Source organism: Polypterus senegalus, chromosome 1, assembly GCF_016835505.1.
Source record: "Polypterus senegalus isolate Bchr_013 chromosome 1, ASM1683550v1, whole genome shotgun sequence".
In the NCBI taxonomy this organism is placed as follows: Eukaryota; Metazoa; Chordata; class Cladistia; order Polypteriformes; family Polypteridae; genus Polypterus; species Polypterus senegalus.
Window position 1 is genome coordinate 180,749,765 of NC_053154.1, and position 21,972 is coordinate 180,771,736.

The 21,972-nt window shown below is 37.5% G+C and overlaps 1 protein-coding gene across 1 annotated transcript in view; it reads right to left on the reverse strand.

Annotated features, from left to right (window-relative positions):
• The window catches only part of LOC120535839 (CD151 antigen-like), a 145,327-nt gene that overhangs the window by 47,152 nt on the left and 76,203 nt on the right, over positions 1-21,972 (reverse strand). The window contains exons 3-4 of the mRNA XM_039763954.1: positions 20,924-21,115; positions 15,080-15,154 (exon numbers count right to left, since the gene is read on the reverse strand). Of these exons, the coding sequence (XP_039619888.1) occupies positions 15,080-15,154; positions 20,924-21,115 (267 nt within the window). The remainder of the gene's footprint in view (positions 1-15,079; positions 15,155-20,923; positions 21,116-21,972) is intronic.

The following is a 21,972-nucleotide window of genomic DNA, read 5'->3' on the forward strand; positions in this document are numbered from 1 at the left end:
ACTCAGTAACACTCACAAAACAAATACTGTATATTGACAGTCATGTTACGTTATTTTTAAAATGTTCCCTTTTCTTTTCTACCTTTTAACACACTACTTCTCCGCTGCGATCTGGTATATATATATATATATATATATATATATATATATATATATATCCCGCTCTACATACTCGAATAATGGATACTTTATTAGCCATCAATGATTGTTTTGGTAAAGCCATACTCAGTGTATTCATTAGATGAACGGTAAAAAAGTAAGAGCGAGAGGAGGATGACTCATTGAGGCATGCAGGCTGTAGTCTTGCGTGGCAACTCTATCTGAATTGCGCGATCACATTTGAAAAATATATCTTTTCAAGTTCTATTTAGTCCATATGTGTCAAACTCAAGGGCATGGGCCACATCCGCCCGGCGTAATTATATCCGCCCTTGAGATCATTTTCTATACTGTATTATTGTTATTAATGGCCCGGGTATATGAAGCGCTGGTAACACAATAAACTACAGATCCCATAATGCAGCGCTTCAGCTGCCTTGCCGAACACTTACCACGTTAATCAAGTCTACCTTATGATGCTGCAAGTTATTGCGAAGCTAGAGTTATTAGCGCACTGAGTTTGCACGGCGCTTTGGTGACTTTGAAGAACAAAAAAAGTCCGTCTACATGCGGCTCGAACCTTGTGCATGTTTGGTAGCACATATCTGTGTGAGAAGCTCTTCTCAGTGATAAAGACTAACAAAACAGCACACAGCAGTCGCCTCACTGATGAGCACCTGCAATCCATCCTGAGAATCTCCACAACACAGAACCTCACACCAAACAGAAACGAACTTGTGGCCAAAAAAAGATGCCAGGCGTCCAGCTCTAAAATGACACATGAGCAAAGACAACTGAATGATTTGATTTGTTATTGCACGTAAGAGCGGGAGTCAACCATTTTAACAAACAGCGTATTGCACTGATACAAAATAGCTGTGTGTGTATATATGTAGATATGTATGTATATATATGTTTATATATATATGTTTATGTGTGTGTGTGTAAATATATATTTATATATATATATATATGACAACAACACTCATCACTCACAACAGTGACAAAACAATTACATTGACAATCAGGTTACGTTATTTTCAAAATGTGTCCTTTTCTTTTCATTGCTTCTTTAACACACTACTTCTCCATGCTGCGTCGTATTTGCTAGTATATAAATAAATATATATAAATAAATAAATAAATATATAAATAAATATATATAAATAAATATTTTACAGAAATCCCTCCTCGATCGCGGGGGTTGCGTTACAGAACCCTCCACGATAGATGAAAATCCGCGAAGTAGAAACCATATGTTTGCATAGTTATTTTTATATATTTTAAGCCCTTATACACTCTCCCACACTGTTAACGTTATTAGAGCCCTCTAGACATGAAATAACACCCTTTAGTCAAAAGTTTAAACTGTGCTCCATGACAAGACAGAGATGACAGTTCTTTCTTACAATTAAAAGAATGCAGATATATCTGTTAGTTAGTATGCATCGTGGTACACTGCAGAGCTATAGCGCGTCTTTAGTGAAAACAGCCGTGTCAGATGGGGTTGTATGGATTGATTCTGAACTCAACTGAGAGAATGAAAAGTGAATTTAAAAAAAAAAAAAAAAAAAGAGCTAACCTTTACAAGGATCATAAATTGCACCGGTTGTTAAAGACTGAAATCAAATGTATGCTTTTATTCTAAAATAGTAAGACTAAGAGCAGTTTCCTTCTCAAAACGGAGAGGCGCAGGATCGAACTTGTGACCTTTTAATTCCCAAGAGAGAACTGATTCTATTGCATCACAGAGGCAGTTACAATAAACGGCTGTCAATGTCGCATGTTAAGGCAGCTTTTTGTTTCTGCAGTTATATTTTTGAATAAAAGCGCAATTGTTGTGTTATTCTTGTAAAAATGTTTCTTTGCTATTTGGACTTCAGGCTTCATACATTATATAGTTTAAGGCTTCATACATTATATAGTTTATGCCTACATTTTGCCATCTACTACTAGAATATAAAAATCGTTTCTGTTTTAACAATGTGTTGACACAGATTACTGTAGAAACGGAACAGACATGAAATGCGTGTGTTCCAAATAACGATATATTATTTCCACTCTAAAACTCCACTTCAGTCCCAGATCCTCAATCAAGGCATGAGCTGGGAGAAGTTCGTGCACATTCTAAATTGGTGGGGGAATGGAATAGCCGGCTGCTCCTAGCTTCTCTTTATCAGCACATTTAGAAGACAAAGGGCGCTGGCGGAGAGGTGTGAAGGGATTTAAGAAGCGATTTAAGGTGGGACGGAATTACGAGTTTTTTCGTAGGCTCTGGTAATTCTAGTATTAATAGTCATTATTTTCCTATATAAATCGTTGGTTGTTACGATAAAAAATGTCAGTTAAATATATCATACAGGGGACACACACAGTGATATTTGAGAAGTGAAATGAAGTTTATTGGATTTACAGAAAGTGTGCAATAATTGTTCAAACAAAATCAGGCAGGTGCATAAATTTGGGCACCGTTGTCATTTTATTGATTCCAAAACTTTTAGAACTAATTATTGGAACTCAAATTGGCTTGGTAAGCTCAGTGACCCCTGACCTACATACACAGGTGAATCATATAATGAGAAAGAGTATTTAAGGGGGTCAATTGTAAGTTTCCCTCCTCCTTTAATTTTCTCTGAAGAGTAGCAACATGGGGGTCATAAAACAACTCTCAAATGACCTGAAGACAAAGATTGTTCACCATCATGGTTTAGGTGAAGGATACAGAAAGCTGTCCCAGAGATTTACGTTGTCTGTTTCCACAGTTAGGATCATATTGAGGAAATGAAAGACCACAGGCTCAGTTCAAGTTAAGGCTCGAAGTGGCAGACCAAGAAAGATTTCGGATAGGCAGAATCGACTTAATGGTGAGAACAGTCAGAGTCAACCCACAGACCAGCACCAAAGACCTACAACATCATCTTGCAGCAGATCGTGTCACTGTGCATCGTTCAACCATTTGGCGCACTTTACACAATGAGATGCTGTATGCGAGAGTGATGCAGAGGAAGCCTTTTCTCCCCACAGCACAAACAGAGCCGCTTGAGGTATGCTCAAGCAAATTTGGACAAGCCAGCTTAATTTTGGAATAAGGTGCTGTGGACTGATGAAACTGATGAGTTATTTGGGCATAACAAGGGGCGTTATGCATGGAGGAAAAAGAACACAGCATTCCAAGAAAAACACCTGCTACCTACAGTAAAATATGGTGGTGGTTCCATCATGCTGTGGGGCTGTGTGGCCAGTGCAGGGACTGGGAATCTTGTCAAAGTTGAGGGACGCATGGATTCCACTCAGTATCAGCAGATTCTGGAGACCAATGTCCAGGAATCAGTGACAAAGCTGAAGCTGCGCTGTGGCTGGATCTTTCAACAAGACAACGACCCGAAACACTGCAAAAAATCCACTAAGGCATTCATGCAGGAACAAGTACAACGTTCTGGAATGGCCATCTCAGTCCCCAGACCTAAATATACAAACCGGATTCCAAAAAAGTTGGGACACTATACAAATTGTGAATAAAAACTGAATGCAATGATGTGGAGGTGCCAATTTCTAATATTTTATTCAGAATAGAACATAAATCACGGAACAAAAGTTTAAACTGAGAAAATGTATCATTTTAAGGGAAAAATATGTTGATTCAGAAATCCCAAAAAAGTTGGGACAAGGCCATTTTCACCACTGTGTGGCATCTCCCCTTCTTCTTACAACACTCAACAGACGTCTGGAGACCGAGGAGACCAGTTTCTCAAGTTTAGAAATAGGAATGCTCTCCCATTCTTGTATAATACAGGCCTCTAACTGTTCAATCGTCTTGGGCCTTCTTTGTCGCACCTTCCTCTTTTTGATGCACCAAATGTTCTCTATAGGTGAAAGATCTGGACTGCAGACTGGCCATTTCAGTACCTGGATCCTTCTCCTACGCAGCCATGATGTTGTGATTGATGCAGAATGTGGTCTGGCATTATCTTGTTGAAAAATGCAGGGTCTTCCCTGAAAGAGATGACGTCTGGATGGGAGCATATGTTGTTCTAGAACCTGAATATATTTTTCTGCATTGATGGTGCCTTTCCAGACATGCAAGCTGCCAATGCCACATGCACTCATGCAACCCCATACCATCAGAGATGCAGGCTTCTGAACTGAGCGTTGATAACAACTTGGGTTGTCCTTGTCCTCTTTGGTCCGGATGACATGGCGTCCCAGATTTCCAAAAAGAACTTCGAATCGTGACTCGTCTGACCACAGAACAGTCTTCCATTTTGACACACTCCATTTTAAATGATCCTTGGCCCAGTGAAAACGCCTGGGGCCTCATGTATAACGCCGTGCGTAGAACTCACACTATAACATGGCGTAAGCACAAAAGCCGAAATGTGTTTACACACAGAAAAATCCAGATGCAGGAATCTTTGCGCACTCCAACTTCCACGTTCTTCCGCTAAATAAATCCCGATCAGCGCGAAAACTAACGCTCGTGCACGCGCATTATGCAACGCCCCAAATCCTCCCAGAATTACGCCTATTTGAATATGCAAATCAATATAAATCGCCCTTAAGCGCAGCCTTCGGTGAAAAGACAATGGGAAAAGCACGGGGGAAAATATAAGAATTTCAGCGAATACCAAGTGGAGGCAAATGAAAAACATACTATTTGTTCAAATAAACCGTGGTATAATCAACAAAAGGAAGTTGATCGAGTGACATAGCGTGTTGGAGAAACTTGAAAGCTCACATTCACAAATCGCACAGTGCCGGAAATAATAAAGAAGTCACATATCAAAATCGCCGTGAAAAGCAGAGTTGTAAGCCCACTGTCTGAGTATCATATGAAAGCTTATTAGGGTACAGAGAAAAAAGGCACACAGTGAGGAAAAAGCACAAAATGTCAACTTCAATCTCGACATTTCCACTTTAATCACGTAGTTTATTTTGTCATTAAAGTAGATCATAAACTTCATCTTAAAATCGTTTAATTAAACAGTTTCTCAAATCAAATCGTAATTAAAGTAGCACGTTAAATGCTTTGTTTTGTATTTGATCTTCTATGTGCTCTGTGTGTGTGAATCACTACTTGCTTTTTAAACCGGCTCTCTTCATCCAACTGGACACAGAATCAATTACATTCGTAATATTACAGTTCTCTGAATAACTAAAATACTGAGATGTATACACGATATCATTTTCATGATGATAGGAGTTAAAGCACGTTATTAAACATGTGTTTCACTTCGATGAAATAATTTATTGCAGCAGTACAATCAGGGGCTCTAGGCTTATGGTGGCACTGGGCAGAGGAAGAATCGGTGGCTCCTTAGCCGCCCGTCAGTAAGGTAGCTTATGCACAGTGGATGGCTACGTCCGTTGCGGACACTGCATAGCCGCCTCATGCTCATGACACAAGCATTTAACTTTTGCCAAAATTTGTCGCGGTGTTTTTAGCTGTGTTGTTATTTTCTCTTTCTGTTTTATATTCAATATATATTGGCGTAGCCGTCACTGCAGTCAGTGCTTTTCTTTCCCCAAGTAACCGATCGCCATACAATCAGCTCTGTAATAGGCGTTAAGCCATCTGTAAGCTTAGCGCCGATTCTTCAAAACGTTTAAAGAACATTGAAATATCTTCATAGTACATGTTTAATTATTCTATCCTTAACGACACTCCCAGTGAAGAATATAGATTATTTAAATGAAGTTAAAGTTTTACCAGTATAATTTAATAAACATATTTTGCTGAATTTCACCTTATAAATGATATCGTTTTTGTTTCTGAACCGCGAGGTCTGTACAGGAAAGGCTTTAAAACATTTTGCAGTGGCTGAGACAGCGTGTCCTTGAAGCTGTATACCGATAATTCCCTTTCCGATCAGCTGCTGCTGTGATTCACACTCAGATACAGTGATATAAATACTCTGAGTGGTGCAGTGAGAGAAATATTGAAAAAGATGATCCGCTGTGGCAACTCCTAACAAGAGGAGCTGAAAGAAGAAGAAGAAGTGAGAGTAACAACGGTAAAGCAGTTATGGTATTTGGAATACTATGGCTGTTTCCTCTACCATTATATTGTTACAAGTTAATTACAATCAGATGCATTACACTAACAAACAATATGCGGTTAGTTTCGGTGTATTTATAAAGCCGCGTCAGGAAAATAAGGTGTAACCACACAGGAACAGTAGCACTGCTTTGGCGCTGGGTGCCGCCAGTCTGCAAAACCGAGCGGAGAACTTGCATACGACAAGGTATGAGGTACTGTGGAAAAGTGCGTGGATTTACGCCAAGTGTAGGTTTTATACATCGCGATTTGAACTTGGAAAAGTTCTTACGCAACATTTCTGTGCGTACGCACCGTTTATACATGAGGCCCCTGAGTTTGTGGATCTTGCTTAGAAATGGCTTCTTCTTTGCACTGTAGCGTTTCAGCTGGCAACGGCGGATGGCACGGTGGATTGTGTTCACTGACAATGGTTTCTGGAAGCATTCCTGAGCCCATTCTGTGATTTCCTTTACAGTAGCTTTCCTGTTTGTGGTGCAGTGTCGTTTAAGGGCCCGGAGATCACGGGCATCCAGTATGGATTTACGGCCTTGACCCTTACGCACAGAGATTGTTCCAGATTCTCTGAATCTTTGGATGATGTTATGCACAGTTGATGATGATAGATGCAAAGTCTTTGCAATTTTTCGCTGGGTAACACCTTTCTGATATTGTTCCACTATCTTTCTGCGCAACATTGTGGGAATTGGTGATCCTCTACCCATCTTGGCTTCTGAGAGACACTGCCACTCTGAGAAGCTCTTTTTATACCCAATCATGTTGCCAATTGACCTAATTAGTGTTAATTGGTTTTCCAGCTCTTCGTTATGCTCAAATTTACTTTTTCCAGCCTCTTATTGCTACTTGTCCCAACTTTTTTGGGATTTGTTGACACCGTGAAATTTTGAATCAACATATTTTTCCTTTAAAATGATACATTTACTCGGAATAAACGTTTGATCTGTCATCTACGTTCTATTACAAATAAAATATTGACATTTGCCATCTCCACATCATTGCATTCAGTTTTTATTCACAATTTGTTTAGTGTCCCAACTTTTTTGGAATCCGGTTTGTAATTGAAAATCTGTGGTGTGAGTTAAAGGGAGCTGTCCATGCTTGGAAGCCATCAAACCTGAATGAACTAGAGATATTTTGTAAAGAGGAATGGTCCAAAATACCTTCAACCACAATCCAGACTCTCATTGGAACCTACAGGAAGCGTTTAGAGGCTGTAATTTCTGCAAAAGGTGGATCTACTAAATATTGATTTCATTTCTTTTTTGTGGTGCCCAAATTTATGCACCTACCTGATTTTGTTTGAGCAATTATTGCACACTTTCTGTAAATCCAATAAACTTCATTTCACTTCTCAAATATCACTGTGTGTGTCTCCTATATGATATATTTAACTGACATTTTTTATCGTAACAACCAACGATTTATACAGGAAAATAATGACTATTAATACGTACGTGTGTGTGTGTGTGTATTATATATATATATATATATATATATTTTTTTATATATATATATATATACACATATTTATATACATATACATACACACATACATATACATGCACACACACACACACAATAGAGTCTCGCTTATCCAACATTCTGTATTATCCAACGTCCCACCGCAAAAAAAAACGCATCAATCTGCAACAAGAACTTTAAGTTGCGAGCGTGAGCATAGTCTATTTTTGTTGCCAAGTTCATTTTTTCAGTTAAATTTTTCTGTTTTGTTGTAAAACATGATTACAGTGGATTATGTGGCCAGCCCTCTCTGGCGTGTGTGGGCGCATGTGTCTCTCTCACTCGTGCGTGTGTGTGTACGCATGTGTCTCTCTCTCGCGCGCGCTCTCTCTCTCTCGCTGAACAGGGAGAGACTGAACATGTGCGGAAATCATTGGCGAGCACAAACCGAAAGGGAAACTGGCTCATTCGTATACCTAGTGTGTGGTCGTGAACAGATGCAGAAATTTTGCAAACGTTTTGGTCATAAGTCAATTTGTACGTGTCCAGTGACGTTTGTGAACTGAGGTTCGTAATGTGTAAAATTATAACATAGTTTGATGTTTAATAGGCTTTTCTTAACACCTCCCATTATCCAACGTTCTGCCGGCCTGTTTATGTCGGATAAGCGAGACTACACTGTGTGTGTGTATGTATATATTACATACATACATACATACATATTTTTAAATATATTATGGCCTTGGGTGGAATTTTATAAGCACATCCATTTACTAGCAGGGTTGTTACTGTTTGTTTGACACTCTTTGGAAGAGGCTAGCATAACTGTAACAACTGCTTTCTCACAATAATTTATGTTTGTTCCTCCCTGGCACATCATTTCAGGTCTTTCACTTAACTGGTTACCCTTGTTAACTGGTTAATACTTATTCACTGACTCACCTGATCATTCTTTGCCTTAATCTATAACACAGATCTACGAGTTGCTTACTTTTGCATTTGCACAATTTCTATATTCTGCATGTATGATTTTGCTGCATGAAAATTTCCTTTCAAAAACACCATTCAAATAAAATCTGAAAGGTAACAGTCAAATTCTGAATAAATATGCATTAAATGGTTAAACAAATCTCAAATTAGTTATTCTTTCAAGCACTACTATTTTATATCATGTTACATACTACAGATAATGTTGACCAGAACAAGAAAGCAAACACCAATTACTTCTACTTTGCTGCCCCAGAGAATGTCTTGTTTAAGCCATCTCAGTCCTAAGGTTTTTGTTTCTGGTTAGACGTAACGACCATAAATGACTTTATGGTTTATTTGTAATTTTTATCAAAATGTTATAGGATAGATGGATGGATGGATAGATTCAAGACCAACAGTATGTACCTGTTAGAATTCTGTTTTTGCATTATTACTGTTATCTATACTAATAAAAGGCAAAGCCCTCACTCACTGACTCATCACTAATTCTCCAACTTCCCGTGTGGGTGGAAGGCTGAAATTTGGCAGGTTCATTCCTTACAGCTTCCTTACAAAAGTTGGGCAGGTTTTATATCGAAATTCTACGCGTAATGGTCATAACTGGAAGCAGTTTTTCTCCATTTACTGTAATGGAGATGAGCTTCAACGCCGTGGGGGCGGAGTTTCGTGTGACATCATCACGCCTCCCGTAATCACGCAGTACATAGAAAACCAGGAAGACCTCAAAAAAGCGCTTAAGAAAACATGCATTATATAATTGAGAAGGCAGCGAAACAATAAGAAGCGAGCGAGTGACATATACAACCATATTCATGAGTTCTGCTACTTCGGAAACAAAGCACGATGTAAACCTACACTTTAAATTAAGTTCATAGACAGGCTGCCGCTGGCGTTTGTAATTTAGTGCCTGCCCATATAAGGCCGTCCGTCAGCGGCAATCCAATAGCAAACTGCCACGGGTAAATATTCACGGGTGTAGGACTGTGCATATTGAGAGGAAGATGAGATGGTCAGGGTGGTGTTTGACACAAACTCAGCGAAACTGCGAGAGAAAGTTTTAAGTGCCAGGACTAAGGTAACATTAAATACAGCCACGGACATAGCACGAGATGGCACCAGCACAGCTGGGAACCTTCGATGCATGTACACCGAGCGGCTCACGTGAACTGACGCAGTGCACAGATAAAAGGCAACAGTTCCAAAGAGCTGAACAAAACCGAATTACACAATTGAAAAGGCAGCAAAAATATGAAGCGTCTGATAAGCATATTCATAAATCCAGCTACTGCGGAAACAAAGCACACGGTGGAAAAAGTCAATGTCCCGCTAAAGGAAGACAGTGTAAAAAAAACCCGTGCATGCAGTGTGTCAGGTCTCAGATAAAGAAGAAGACGAGCTGTTATTGATGCAGTAAGAAACAAGGTTATTATAGTTAACGAAAACTAAAATCAAAACTGAAACTATTATTAAAAAAACATTTTTGTAAACTGAAATAAAATAATTAACAAAACTGAAATGAAAAACTAAAACTAAACGAAACTATTAAAGTACCTGGAAAAACTAACTGAAATAAAATAATTATTTACTAAAATATTTGTAGTTTTCGTTTTTGAATGAATATTCTTGCCGTTAGTCGTTAACCCTTGTAAGTTTTAACTCTAAAACAGAAAGTCATCCACCACGAGCCGCCCGCATATACTCATCCAGTGAAAGCTGGTGAAGGAGGGCGGCAGTTCACACAGCATTTGCGGTGACAGAGCAAGCTGAGTGCGGGTGCATAAAGCATGTGAAATAGAAAGCGATTTGCGTGCGCCTTTCTTTGTACTTTTTGTGTATCAAGATGTAATTCAAATGGCTGAAATCAGAATGTGCTGGTCAATAAAACGTTTACCATAGAAAAATCACAAGTGAGTAACGTTTCAGTTTATTTCTCAGGTGTCTGCTATTTGTTGACAGCAATTCACCTGCCACTTAGCACAGGAGAAATCGTTTTTACTTTCTCATATATGAAGTATACAGAAAGTATAGTAATCATGAAAAAATTCGACCTCGATATTTTGATGAATCTTGACGTTATAGACTAACCAGTGTCCAACAATACTGTTTTTTGGAATTGCGTGTGTGCGTCTCTGTGCGTGTGTAAACACGTTAACTCAAAAACGTAGATAGATGGATGAAATTCGGCATGTGGTTGTTACACCACAATTGTAGATCTGTATTAACTTTTGGGCCAAATCCATCACCCAGAAGTGGTACTTTATCTGAACACATACTCAACTTTTTTATTTATACAGCTGCAGAGTCCGATTTATTCAACTTTACTTTTTTAATAATTGTTCAATATATTATTAATTTGATTTGTTGTTGATGGTAATGTACATAATATTAAAATATAATCATTGTCTTGCAGTTTACTCCTCAAATATCCATCCCCATATCTGAGTATACAAGAAAGTCGAGGGAGAGCACTCCCGGATTTTAAAATAAAAGCCCGATCGAGACTGACTAGGTCATCATACAAGATCAGCATATTGTTACTGACCAATCACTTTGCTTTAAAACATTGTTTAACAACGGTTTATACAAACAAAGGTAGAGAGTCTGACAAGTAATGAAAAATTACTAGTGGGTTTTTGTATTTATTCCATATTTATTAATTTATCTTTTTTAGTTCATATTCACAACTCAAAATCCCTAATATTGTGAAAGTAATCCATTAGCAGAATATTTTAAAATTCCCTTTTTTCAATGTTTTTCTCTCTCTCCCAAAATAGTTGAAATATCATATTCTTTTTGTTTTTAACATCAGCCTTATCATATATATTGCATACCAGGGATTTTTCCTGCCTTGCATCCAAACCTGCCGCGGTAGGCTCCAGGTTTTCTGAAATCCCTCTGGATAAACAGGTTTAGATAATGTATATGTTGTTCCTAATATCAGACGCTGTCTCTGTTGTTTTGTGCCTGTCCGTACTCTTATTACCTGCTCTTGCCCTGCTCATTATGGGTTTACTGTTCTTATGGTGGGCTATTCAAGACTCACCACACCTAACCTTGACACTACATGCTTGTTGTTCTTTGTTTCCCTCAATACAGCTAGGTGGGGTCTGCACACTGATTCAAGTCTAAGAGCCCTGTTCTTCCTAAGCCCGTGTGATTTTCATGAGAAAATACTTTAAAAATTATAAAACTGTCTAAAATTGTTCATATTCAGTGTCTAGTTTTGATTATGCTTGTTTTTATCAGACAAAAATAAAACCAGATAATAAACCAGGCAGTATAGTAAGCTTCCACTAACATTAAACTCATATCCAAATCTGTTAAGTGTACAGTTTTGTCTGATTGTGACACAAATCTAACTCCGTAGGCGCTCCATGCCATAATTACTAAAACTAAAACTGAAACTAATATATATAAAAATAAAATAGAAATGTCTTTGTGAAATAAAAACTAAACTAAAACTAAAAATACATGATGAAGGAAAACTAAAACTAAACTGAATTTCCAAGTAAGGTCAGAAAAAATATAGAAATAAAAACTAACATAAAAAGGCAAAACTATAATAACCTTGGTAAGAAACGAATCGATTAATGAAACCTGTCATCTTTACAACGATTGACAAACACGGAATGTAACTTGAACACAACACATCCTACAAATACGAACCTGATTGAAAGAAATAATGATAATCAAATCCTTGATGACAGCAACACTCAGTAACACTCACAAAACAAATACTGTATATTGACAGTCATGTTACGTTATTTTTAAAATGTTCCCTTTTCTTTTTCTACCTTTTTAACACACTACTTCTCATGGGTATATATATATATATATATATATATATCCCGCTCTACATACTCGAATAATGGATACTTTATTCGCCATCAATGATTGTTTTGGTAAAGCCATACTCAGTGTATTCATTAGATGAACGGTAAAAAAGTAAGAGCGAGGGGAGGATGACTCATTGAGGCATGCAGGCTGTAGTCTTGCGTCAACTCTATCTGAATTGCGCGATCACATTTCAAAAACATATCTTTTCAAGTTCTATTTAGTCCATATATGTGTCAAACTCAAGGGCGCGGGCCACATCCGCCCGGCGTGTAATTATATCCGCCCGAGATCATTTTATATACTGTATTATTGTTATTAAAGCCCGGGTATATGAAGCGCTGGTAACACAATAAACTACAGATCCCATAATGCAGCGCTTCAGCTGCCTTGCATCAGGGTAACCTGAATGCAATTCAGAAGATACAGAAAACAGCATAATTAAATAAGAACCTGACACTTCAGCGGACGTTTAACCCGTGCACAATCACAAAGTGATTTCAAGTGAAGCTGCTTTTATGGGAGACACAAATGCACCAGTTCACCTTACCCCACTTTCCTGTTGCCAAGTACTGTTAAACCAAGTCGTCACTACGGTGTTCCCAAATCGCACTTTGCTGATAAACTGAGCGCACTGCGCACTGAGTTTGCACGGCGCTTTGGTGACTTTGATGAACAAAAAGTCCGTCTACATGCGGCTCGAACCTTGTGCATGTTTGGTAGCACATATCTGTGTGAGAAGCTCTTCTCAGTGATAAAGACTAACAAAACAGCACACAGGAGTCGCCTCACTGATGAGCACCTGCAATCCATCCTGAGAATTTCCACAACACAGAACCTCACAGCAAACAGAAACGAACCTGTGGCCAAAAAAAGATGCCAGGCGTCCAGCTCTAAAATGACATATGAGCAAAGACAACTGAATGATTTGATTTGTTATTGCACGTAAGAGCGGGAGTCAACCGTTTTAACAAACAGCGTATTGCACTGATACGAAATAGCTGTGTGTGTATATATGTAGATATGTATGTATATGTATATATATGTATTTGTGTGTATATATGTGTGTATATATATATATATATATATATATATATATATATATATATATAGATATATATAGATATATATATATATACACACACACACACACACACTATCTACATTATATATATATATATATATATATATATATATATATATACACACACACATATATATAATTTGTGTGTGTGTATGTATGTATGTGTGTGTATATATGATGTAGATAGGTATATTATATATATATGTGTGTATATATATGTATGTGTGTATATATATATATATATATATATATATATATATATATATATATATATATATATATATATATATATGACAGCAGCAATCAAGCTGTGAGAAAACAGTAAAAGGAGGCGTGTCAGACGCGTGGTACATTTTCTGATGCAGCTACGAAAACAACTTTGTGACGCTGCGCCAAATACACAAAACAATTACTTTGACAATCATGTTATATTATTTTTAAAATGTTTCCTTTTCTTTTTCGTACCTTCTTTAACACACTACTTGTCCGCTGCGAAGCGCGGGTATTCTGCTATATATATATATGCCAGCAACACTCATGACAAAACAATTACATTGTCAATCATGTTACGTTATTATTAAAATGTTTCCTTTTCTTTTTACTTCTCCGCTGCCAATCGCAGGTATTTTGCTATATATATATATATATATATAATATAAATAGATAGATATGACAACAACACTCATATCAATGACAAAACAATTACATTAACAATCATCTTACGTTATTTTTAAAATGTTTGCTTTTCTTTTTCATAATTTCTTTAACACACTACTTCTCTGCTGCGAAGCGCGGGTATTCTGCTAGTTCTCTATAAACTTCTTAATTTTCTTAAAGCAAAACCTGCATTTTGAAAGCATTCTTATTTTACAAACACCACGAATTTAGATTTATATGAGAAGTAGACTTTATTTCTAGTGAGTGGCCCCCTCTGATTTGGTGAGAGTGAACTTAAGAGAGTATGTTTAAAAAAAAATACACTCTTACTTTCCTTAACAGACTTGCCCCTTGAAATAAATATCAAAAACAGGCTTGCAGACCAATGGCACATCCTGTTTGTTATTTTTATTTCCTTACTACACATGCCAGGCCCTGTGCATGGAAAGTTTTATGAAACCGTACATGAGTTATTTAACTCTGGTATTGATAAATGAATACAAATGCAATTAACACTAGAAAGATCTCGTTATTTTTGTTATCCAAAGACTGAAGAAGTTATTAATAGGTTTTATTTTGTGACAAAGTCTAGAAGAAATGTACTGAACTGAACTGTCTGATAAGGCAAAACAACCAGCAGACTGCTACAGCTGGAGAATTTAAAAACAATCAATAATTTGACTCTAAGATTTTTTTTCACCCTCTGATGGCACATTTCATCTTACATTTGATATTTTGTCATTTTTTTTATTTTAAACAAGAAAGGTAATAAATTTATTTAGGATAGGAGTCTGTATAAAGTAATGGCATAGATACCAGCAATATTCAAGCAATATCGCATAATAACAGAATTAAAGAGGGACCAGAGACACAATCTAGTACCTTTTTGGCATGCTTACCTGCTGATAATAGATGTAGGCCAGGATCCCAGCTAAGATTTCCAACAGAAAGATGCACAGTAGTAGTACAAAATACTGTAAAATAAGGACAGAGAGAGACATAGTAAGAATTACCAGCAAAAAGAGAAATACCATAGAATATTTTTAGTACAAAGTAATTCAAAATAAGGAATGATATATGGCCAGAATAGAAAAGTCCAAGTCAAGAGTTTCTAATAATGCTTAAGAGGCCCATAAATTCCAGATCAGAGTAGTGTTCATGTTTTTATTTGATATTCCTTACTTTTCAACTAATAACTTCAATGCCTAGTGTGTAAAGTAGTGGCTCGGAGGCTAGGGATCTCCACCGGCAATTGGAAGGTTGCCAGTTCTAATCCCATAAATGCCAGAAGTGACTCTTCTCCGCCGGGCCATTGAGCAGGGCCCTTAACCTGCAATTACTTCGTCCTGGGTATGATATTAACCTGCATCTTGCTTGTCCTCCAATTTACAGGGAAAATTTGGGAGTTGGTGACAAAATTGTCACTCCAGCCACTGGTGTATAAAAAAAAAAAAAAAACTTGGCAGACAGCGCGGAGGTGTCACCCACTGCACTCAGGTCCCAATCTAGGTGATTCATTGTGTGGCGGGTGTGGCAAAGTGCTATCAACGCATGCTTAAAACCTCTAGTGTGCAAAGTCATTCGTACCTGGTAACTGTGCCATGCACACATCTGTGGATGATGCACAGAGTGTGCCCTTGCTCACATATCACAGTTGGCATCTGCCTACACAACTGCATTAAAACTGATTAGTGCCAAGGCAATTCAAATAATTTGCAATCAAAAAGGAGCACTCCAGTCGAATGAATTAACTTTATCGAACTTTAATTGTATTAACCTCTTGATTACACTCCACCAAAAGTTAAAGGAAACTTACAGCCTTGACTGCCATTAGAAATTGTCTATATTCCCACCGTAACACCTACGAAGCTATGAATTAACATTATTTTATAGACTGTTAAAAGAATGCACCAAGACAGCAAATCCGATTACAATTCAGTCAAACTAAAAAAGTTATAAAGCAAAGTAATTAATTGACTCCTAATTCAATCCTTTTCACATCTTGCCATTTTTAACTTATTTTAGGACGTGACAACATTAAGCTCTCAGTAAGTGCATTATTGTGGGTTGAATGGAACTCGGCAAGTTTGTAATGGATTGGCCTACTCTTGCACATCTTAACCTTAACACAGAAGCAGAACCTAATCATACTCAGAAGCACCAACTATGAGTAATGCCTACAAATCTTATTTCTCAGTAAATCACGTAGAGATGCATTACCATTGACTTGAATGGACCAGATGGGAGTCCACTAAACACTGGGTGCAGATGCAGTTTGGTCGTTGCTAAATGGTGCATTACTTCTTCCCGTGTTAATCACTACTGGAGGCATCCCTACTCAGTGGCTAATTCTGTGGAAAGAAGTGGTAATCTATCTCCATCTGGTGCCCTGTATTTACCTCAATCATCAAATACATGCATTTAAAGTATAAAAATTTAAAGTAAAACAATATTCACTAAACAATATATAAATGAAATAGAAGATAATGAAAAACAGCTAAGTTTGGATGTAAAGCCTAAAATACACCCTTGCTGCAAAGCCAAAAAAAGTTTTATAATTTCTGTATCAATATGGAAGCTGAAGAATAATCACCAAAGGAAATATCTGTGCGATTGAAACAGATGAAGAGTGAAGCAGCATGTCTTCAAGTCCACCCTTAGATTGTTCCTATCCCACACTATGCGACTCTTCAATTCCACCCGTGGGGGTAAACGTTAACATTATACAAAGTTATTGTCTGTTTTACCTGCATTTTTATCACTCTTTAATTTAATACTGTTTTTCATCAGTATGCTGGCTGCTGGAGCATGTGAATTTCCCCTTGGGATTAATAAAGTATCTATCTATCTAATGCCTAAACCTCCAGACCTTGTAAAGTTACACAGTGTTATTTGGCTATATAACCTGATGGAGTGCTTTCAAGAATTCAAAACTCAATTACAGTTCACCATAGCTTCTCAAAGCAAAATTTGTAGTGAAAAACAGTCTACTATGATTTGTAAGTAAAACATCTAGAGTCACAAAATGACTAAAGAATCTCTTCAAGCAATTACATTGTTTACTTGTTGCCTGATGTTCGTTAATCCAAGATAGTGACAAAATGTAAGAGAAAACAATGTATTTAAGCACCTCCATTGTACACTATTATACCTGTATCCCTTGCCTTAATTTCAAACTATTCAATACAGGCAATTGTACTAGCTCCTTTTCTATTCACAATTTTCAAAGACAGGATATAACACCCTGGTAAAGCTTGAGGAACATCTACTTGGTGAGTCTAAGGGCTGTATCTTTGCTGTTTGCAAAGGATGTTTTCCTCTTAGCCTCTTCAGACTACTATCTCTTGTGTGCAGAGGAACACTTTGAAGTTGAGTGTGATATGGATGGGATAAGAATTAGCAAGTAAAAATATGAGGTCATGGTTCTCTCCCTGAATAGAGAGACTTGTTCTTTTTAATGTGCTTTTAGCACTTGTTCCAAGTGGAGAAGTTAAAGTAACTTAAGGACTTGATCACAAACGAGGGTAGTGATGTTCATGTAACTGCAGTTTTTCACAGATGTAGCACCACACCACGATCTTGAAGTGACAGGTCAGTCTGCGGGTAAAGCCATCAATTTACGAACAACATACATGTGGCTCCATGATACAGTGAGAAGTTCACCAATATCAACTGCTGCTCCTCCAGATTCATGGAAACCAAATGAGGGATTTTAGGCATTTACTTAGAATGCCCCAGTGACTCTCGTTTGGAGTGGAACCTGGCACAGCCCACTATGAGAAGACTCAAAGCAGACTCCGGGCACATTGGAGAAATTAGATCTCCAGAATGGCCTGGGAAAGTCTAGGTATTACACAGTTAAGAGTGAGAAGAAGTTTCTAGAGATACAGGTTGGTGATTTGGTCTGTCCAACTCAGCATGCTGCCACTCCCCATCTCACCAGGATAAGCAGACTTAATGTCAAGATATACACTGCACACACAGCATGCAAGGCCATGTTACTTGTTCATTTGCTGCTTTTTAAAAGTTAGCCAGGACTTTCCGATTACCTTAATGCAAAATGCTAATACTCGACTAACTACACTAAGGGCAGGGAGATTGAAGAACTAAAATTAGAAAGGCTATGTATGATGAGGTCTGCCTACTTACATATTTTGTTTAAAAATGACTTCATTTTACATAATCCCTTTACTGGCGTATCTATTACAATAGCAGAGACACTCCTTTAAATTTTTCTGTCATGACAAATATGCCACTATTTACTTTGGTGGTGTTTTAGGGAAGCTAAGCATGTTTTCACTCCTCCAGAAGTTCTCAATCTCGGCTCCTTAGGGACCCATTAGGGTGCAGGAATTTGCTTCAAACGATTTTCACAATCAAAGTCTTATCCCTGCCTGGTAGCTAGTAGCTGTTTTCTGCTTTCGTTCATTACTCTAACAACATTCAATTTAATTTTATAAGAAATGAAACACACCCTGCATATTTTTGGCCACTGTAACCTTTTCCATTATCATTTTTCAGTTCACGTTTTCTGAGTTTGCTATTCCAAATACAGTGGGATTCAGAAAGTATTCAGACCCTTTCACATTCTGCACACTTTACTGTGTTGTACATTTACTTTTACATGGATATATTTGCCATTTTGCCATCAATCCAAACTCAATAACCCAAAATATCCAAGTGAAAGCATGTTTTCAGAAATGTTTGCAAATTCATTAAACATCAAAAACTGAAATCTCTCATTCACAAATATTCAAATCCCTTAATTCATTACTTTGTAGAAGCTCCTTTGTCAGCAATTGCAGCTTCGAACCTTATTGGGAAAGTCTCTACAAGCTTTGCACGCCTTGGATTTGGGTAATTTAGCTTATTCTTCCTGGCAGATCTTCTCAAGCTTCATTAGATTAGATGGAAAACATCTGTAAACTGCAGGCTTCAGGTATTCCCACAGATGTTCTATGGTTTTGAAGTCAAAGGTTTGGCTGGGTCACTCAAGGCCAGATAAAGGCTCATCCTGAAGCCACAACAGTGTTGTCATGGCATTATGCTTTGGTTCATAGTCGTGCTGAAAGGTGAACTGTTGCACCTGTTTGAGGTCACATGAACTCTAGAGTAGGTTTACTTGAAGGACCTCCCTGTGTTTGGCTACATTCATCCTTCCCTCAATTCTGACCAGTCTCCTTGTCCTTGCCTCTGAGAATCACCCCCCACAAAGTTGCTACTACCTAGCTTCACTGTGGGGATGGTATTAGGAAGGTGATAAGCAGTACCTGGTCTTTGCCAGACATAGTGTGTGGCGCTGCCCAAAGAGTTGCATTTTTGCCTCATCAGAGAGAAAAATCTATTCCTCATGCTCTCAGAGTCCTTGAAAGTGGGAGATCACAACTCTGCCTTAAAGGCCTGATTGATGGAGCGCTGCTGAGAGGATTGCTGGGATGGGAAAACCTGTTGCAAAAACAGAGGACTTCTGAAGCTCTGTTCAAGTAGCTACTGTGTTCTTGGTCACCTCCCTGACCAAGGGCCTTCTTGTCCGGTTACTCAGTTTGGTCAGACAACTAATTCTTGAAAAGTCCTAGTAATTGTGAAGTGGGAAAAGTTTGGAACCACTAAGTCCATTTTGCTAGTGGGAACCTCAGAGCTTTAGACATGGTTTACACCCATGCCTTGTTCCATGTCTCACCATAATCTAATTGTCTCATCATAATCTCACCTCTAATCTACAGAGAGTTCCTTGAACATAATAAATTGGTTCTTGTTCTGATGTGCCATGTGAACTGTGCATTTCTATTCTGATATACTGTATTCAGTTATTTTAAATGTTAGACTGGGAGCATTCCTAACACCATTAAAATCTTCAATTATTTAGCACTTAATAGCAGCAAAAGTCTCCCTGCTGTTCCTATGTACCTATACAATCCACAATTTAATTTTGGCCTTCTAAAGCAACATAAACTGCTCACAATTTCCCAGTTATATATGAATAGCCACATATGTCCCTGCCATCAAGCATCAGCCTTTTCAAAATCTTTTCCTTAAGCACATACAGTACAGTAAAAACTACTTACACTCTATGAGATAAACTGCATATTTCCTGAAGGTGGGGAGCAGGATGTCTGGCGGTAGGTTTAAAACATAATCACAGAAGATTTATAAAGGTGTCTCTATCCTGTGTAGGCTGTCTGCCAAGTTTTGATGAGGTGGTTTGCCCGGTTGCCAGACAGCAAAAATATTTGCATCATATCCTGAATTACTCAGGCTTAAAACAATAGGCGTTTTGAGCACAACGGTGTACTAGCAAAGCTAGAAAACGGGAAAAATAAATCATTCAATGTTTTGGAAACTCTGAGTCTACTAAGACAAAGCAAGGCTCTGGAATTTGTCAAGAGAAAGGAATAAAATACATTTAAATGTATGCTTAGGCTTACAATTTGGGACAGCAATCTCTCTTTCCAGCCACTAAAGTTAGTCATTCAAATACCAGACATTCTACTAAAACAACAATATCAGAATTTGGCTAGTGAAGAGTGCAATCTTCTTGTCCACCATTGTTTTTTTTGATAAAATCATATATTAAGCCACAATATTTTTAAGGTATAAAATGTTTCTGAAAGAATCATATGCATGGCTAGGCACCTTCTAGGATGTTATTTTTGTCACCAATTCTTACTCATTAAATAAAAAAAAAAAAAGATTTTTTTACAACCTCCTATATGTAATATTCCTCCTCGTCTAATTTTACTCACCACTCGTAGGAGCTGCCGGCGCTCCTTAAATGTAGCACAGCAGCCCAGAATTCCTGTCACCATAACAATGACTCCAGCTATGACAAGGATGTAAGCAGTTGCTGCATATGTGCTGGAAGACAACAAACTTATGTAGTCACTCTTCTCCACCAGAGTCCAGATTCCAACAGCCATCACAGCACCTCCTGCCAGCTGAATAAAAAAATAAACTGGTTAATTTAAAACTGCATGACCAAATGATGTTACTGTATAACCATCTGAAAAATGATTCCATTATATACATTGAAATACTAAACTTTGTATTATCAAATCTGATTAATATATATGAACTTGCAGTATAGTAAACATCAATGGCACTTCTAGTGCACCTACTGTACAACATTAGGCTCAGAATGTACAATTAATCTGTGTACAATAAAGATAGAACCTTGGTCCTGTGATGCTCAACCATAATTTCATGAAACTTATGTTGGTGTAAATTATACAGTTGCTGGTCTGCCTGTAAAATGCAACAAGTAAGCTTTCCCTCAAAACTTTAATTTCCATTAATGTAGTATGGTGTTTTTCTGAATGTAGCTATCAGTATACAATATACAGATTAAAGAGGTTTTTTGTACCCTGTTGTAGCGTGTGCAAACATTAAAAAAACTGAAAATAGCGGGTAAAAAGTGTCATTTTACTTCATTTCTCATTGCAGTTTGTTGCTTTTAAAATAAGCATACATTTTTGGCAAAGTAGAAAGTTTTACCTGCCCATTTTGCAAAAATGAAAATTAGATTGTCATCATTGACACCTAATTTAAATCTAATTGTCAACCTATCCTATTCAGCTTAAGACCTACCAAAAACAGACATCTTGGTCACTTTTATTACAATTTTGGATATGTTACATGTACATTGTTGGAACTGTCTGTGATCAAGTTAACATGCCTGCATTACTTAGTTCTTAATAAAATAAGAAAATATGTAGGTTTAATCATCCTGTGATAAAGAAACACTCTGCTGCATCTTCAAATCTTGACTGGATTTTTGTAAACTTCTTTTTTAATT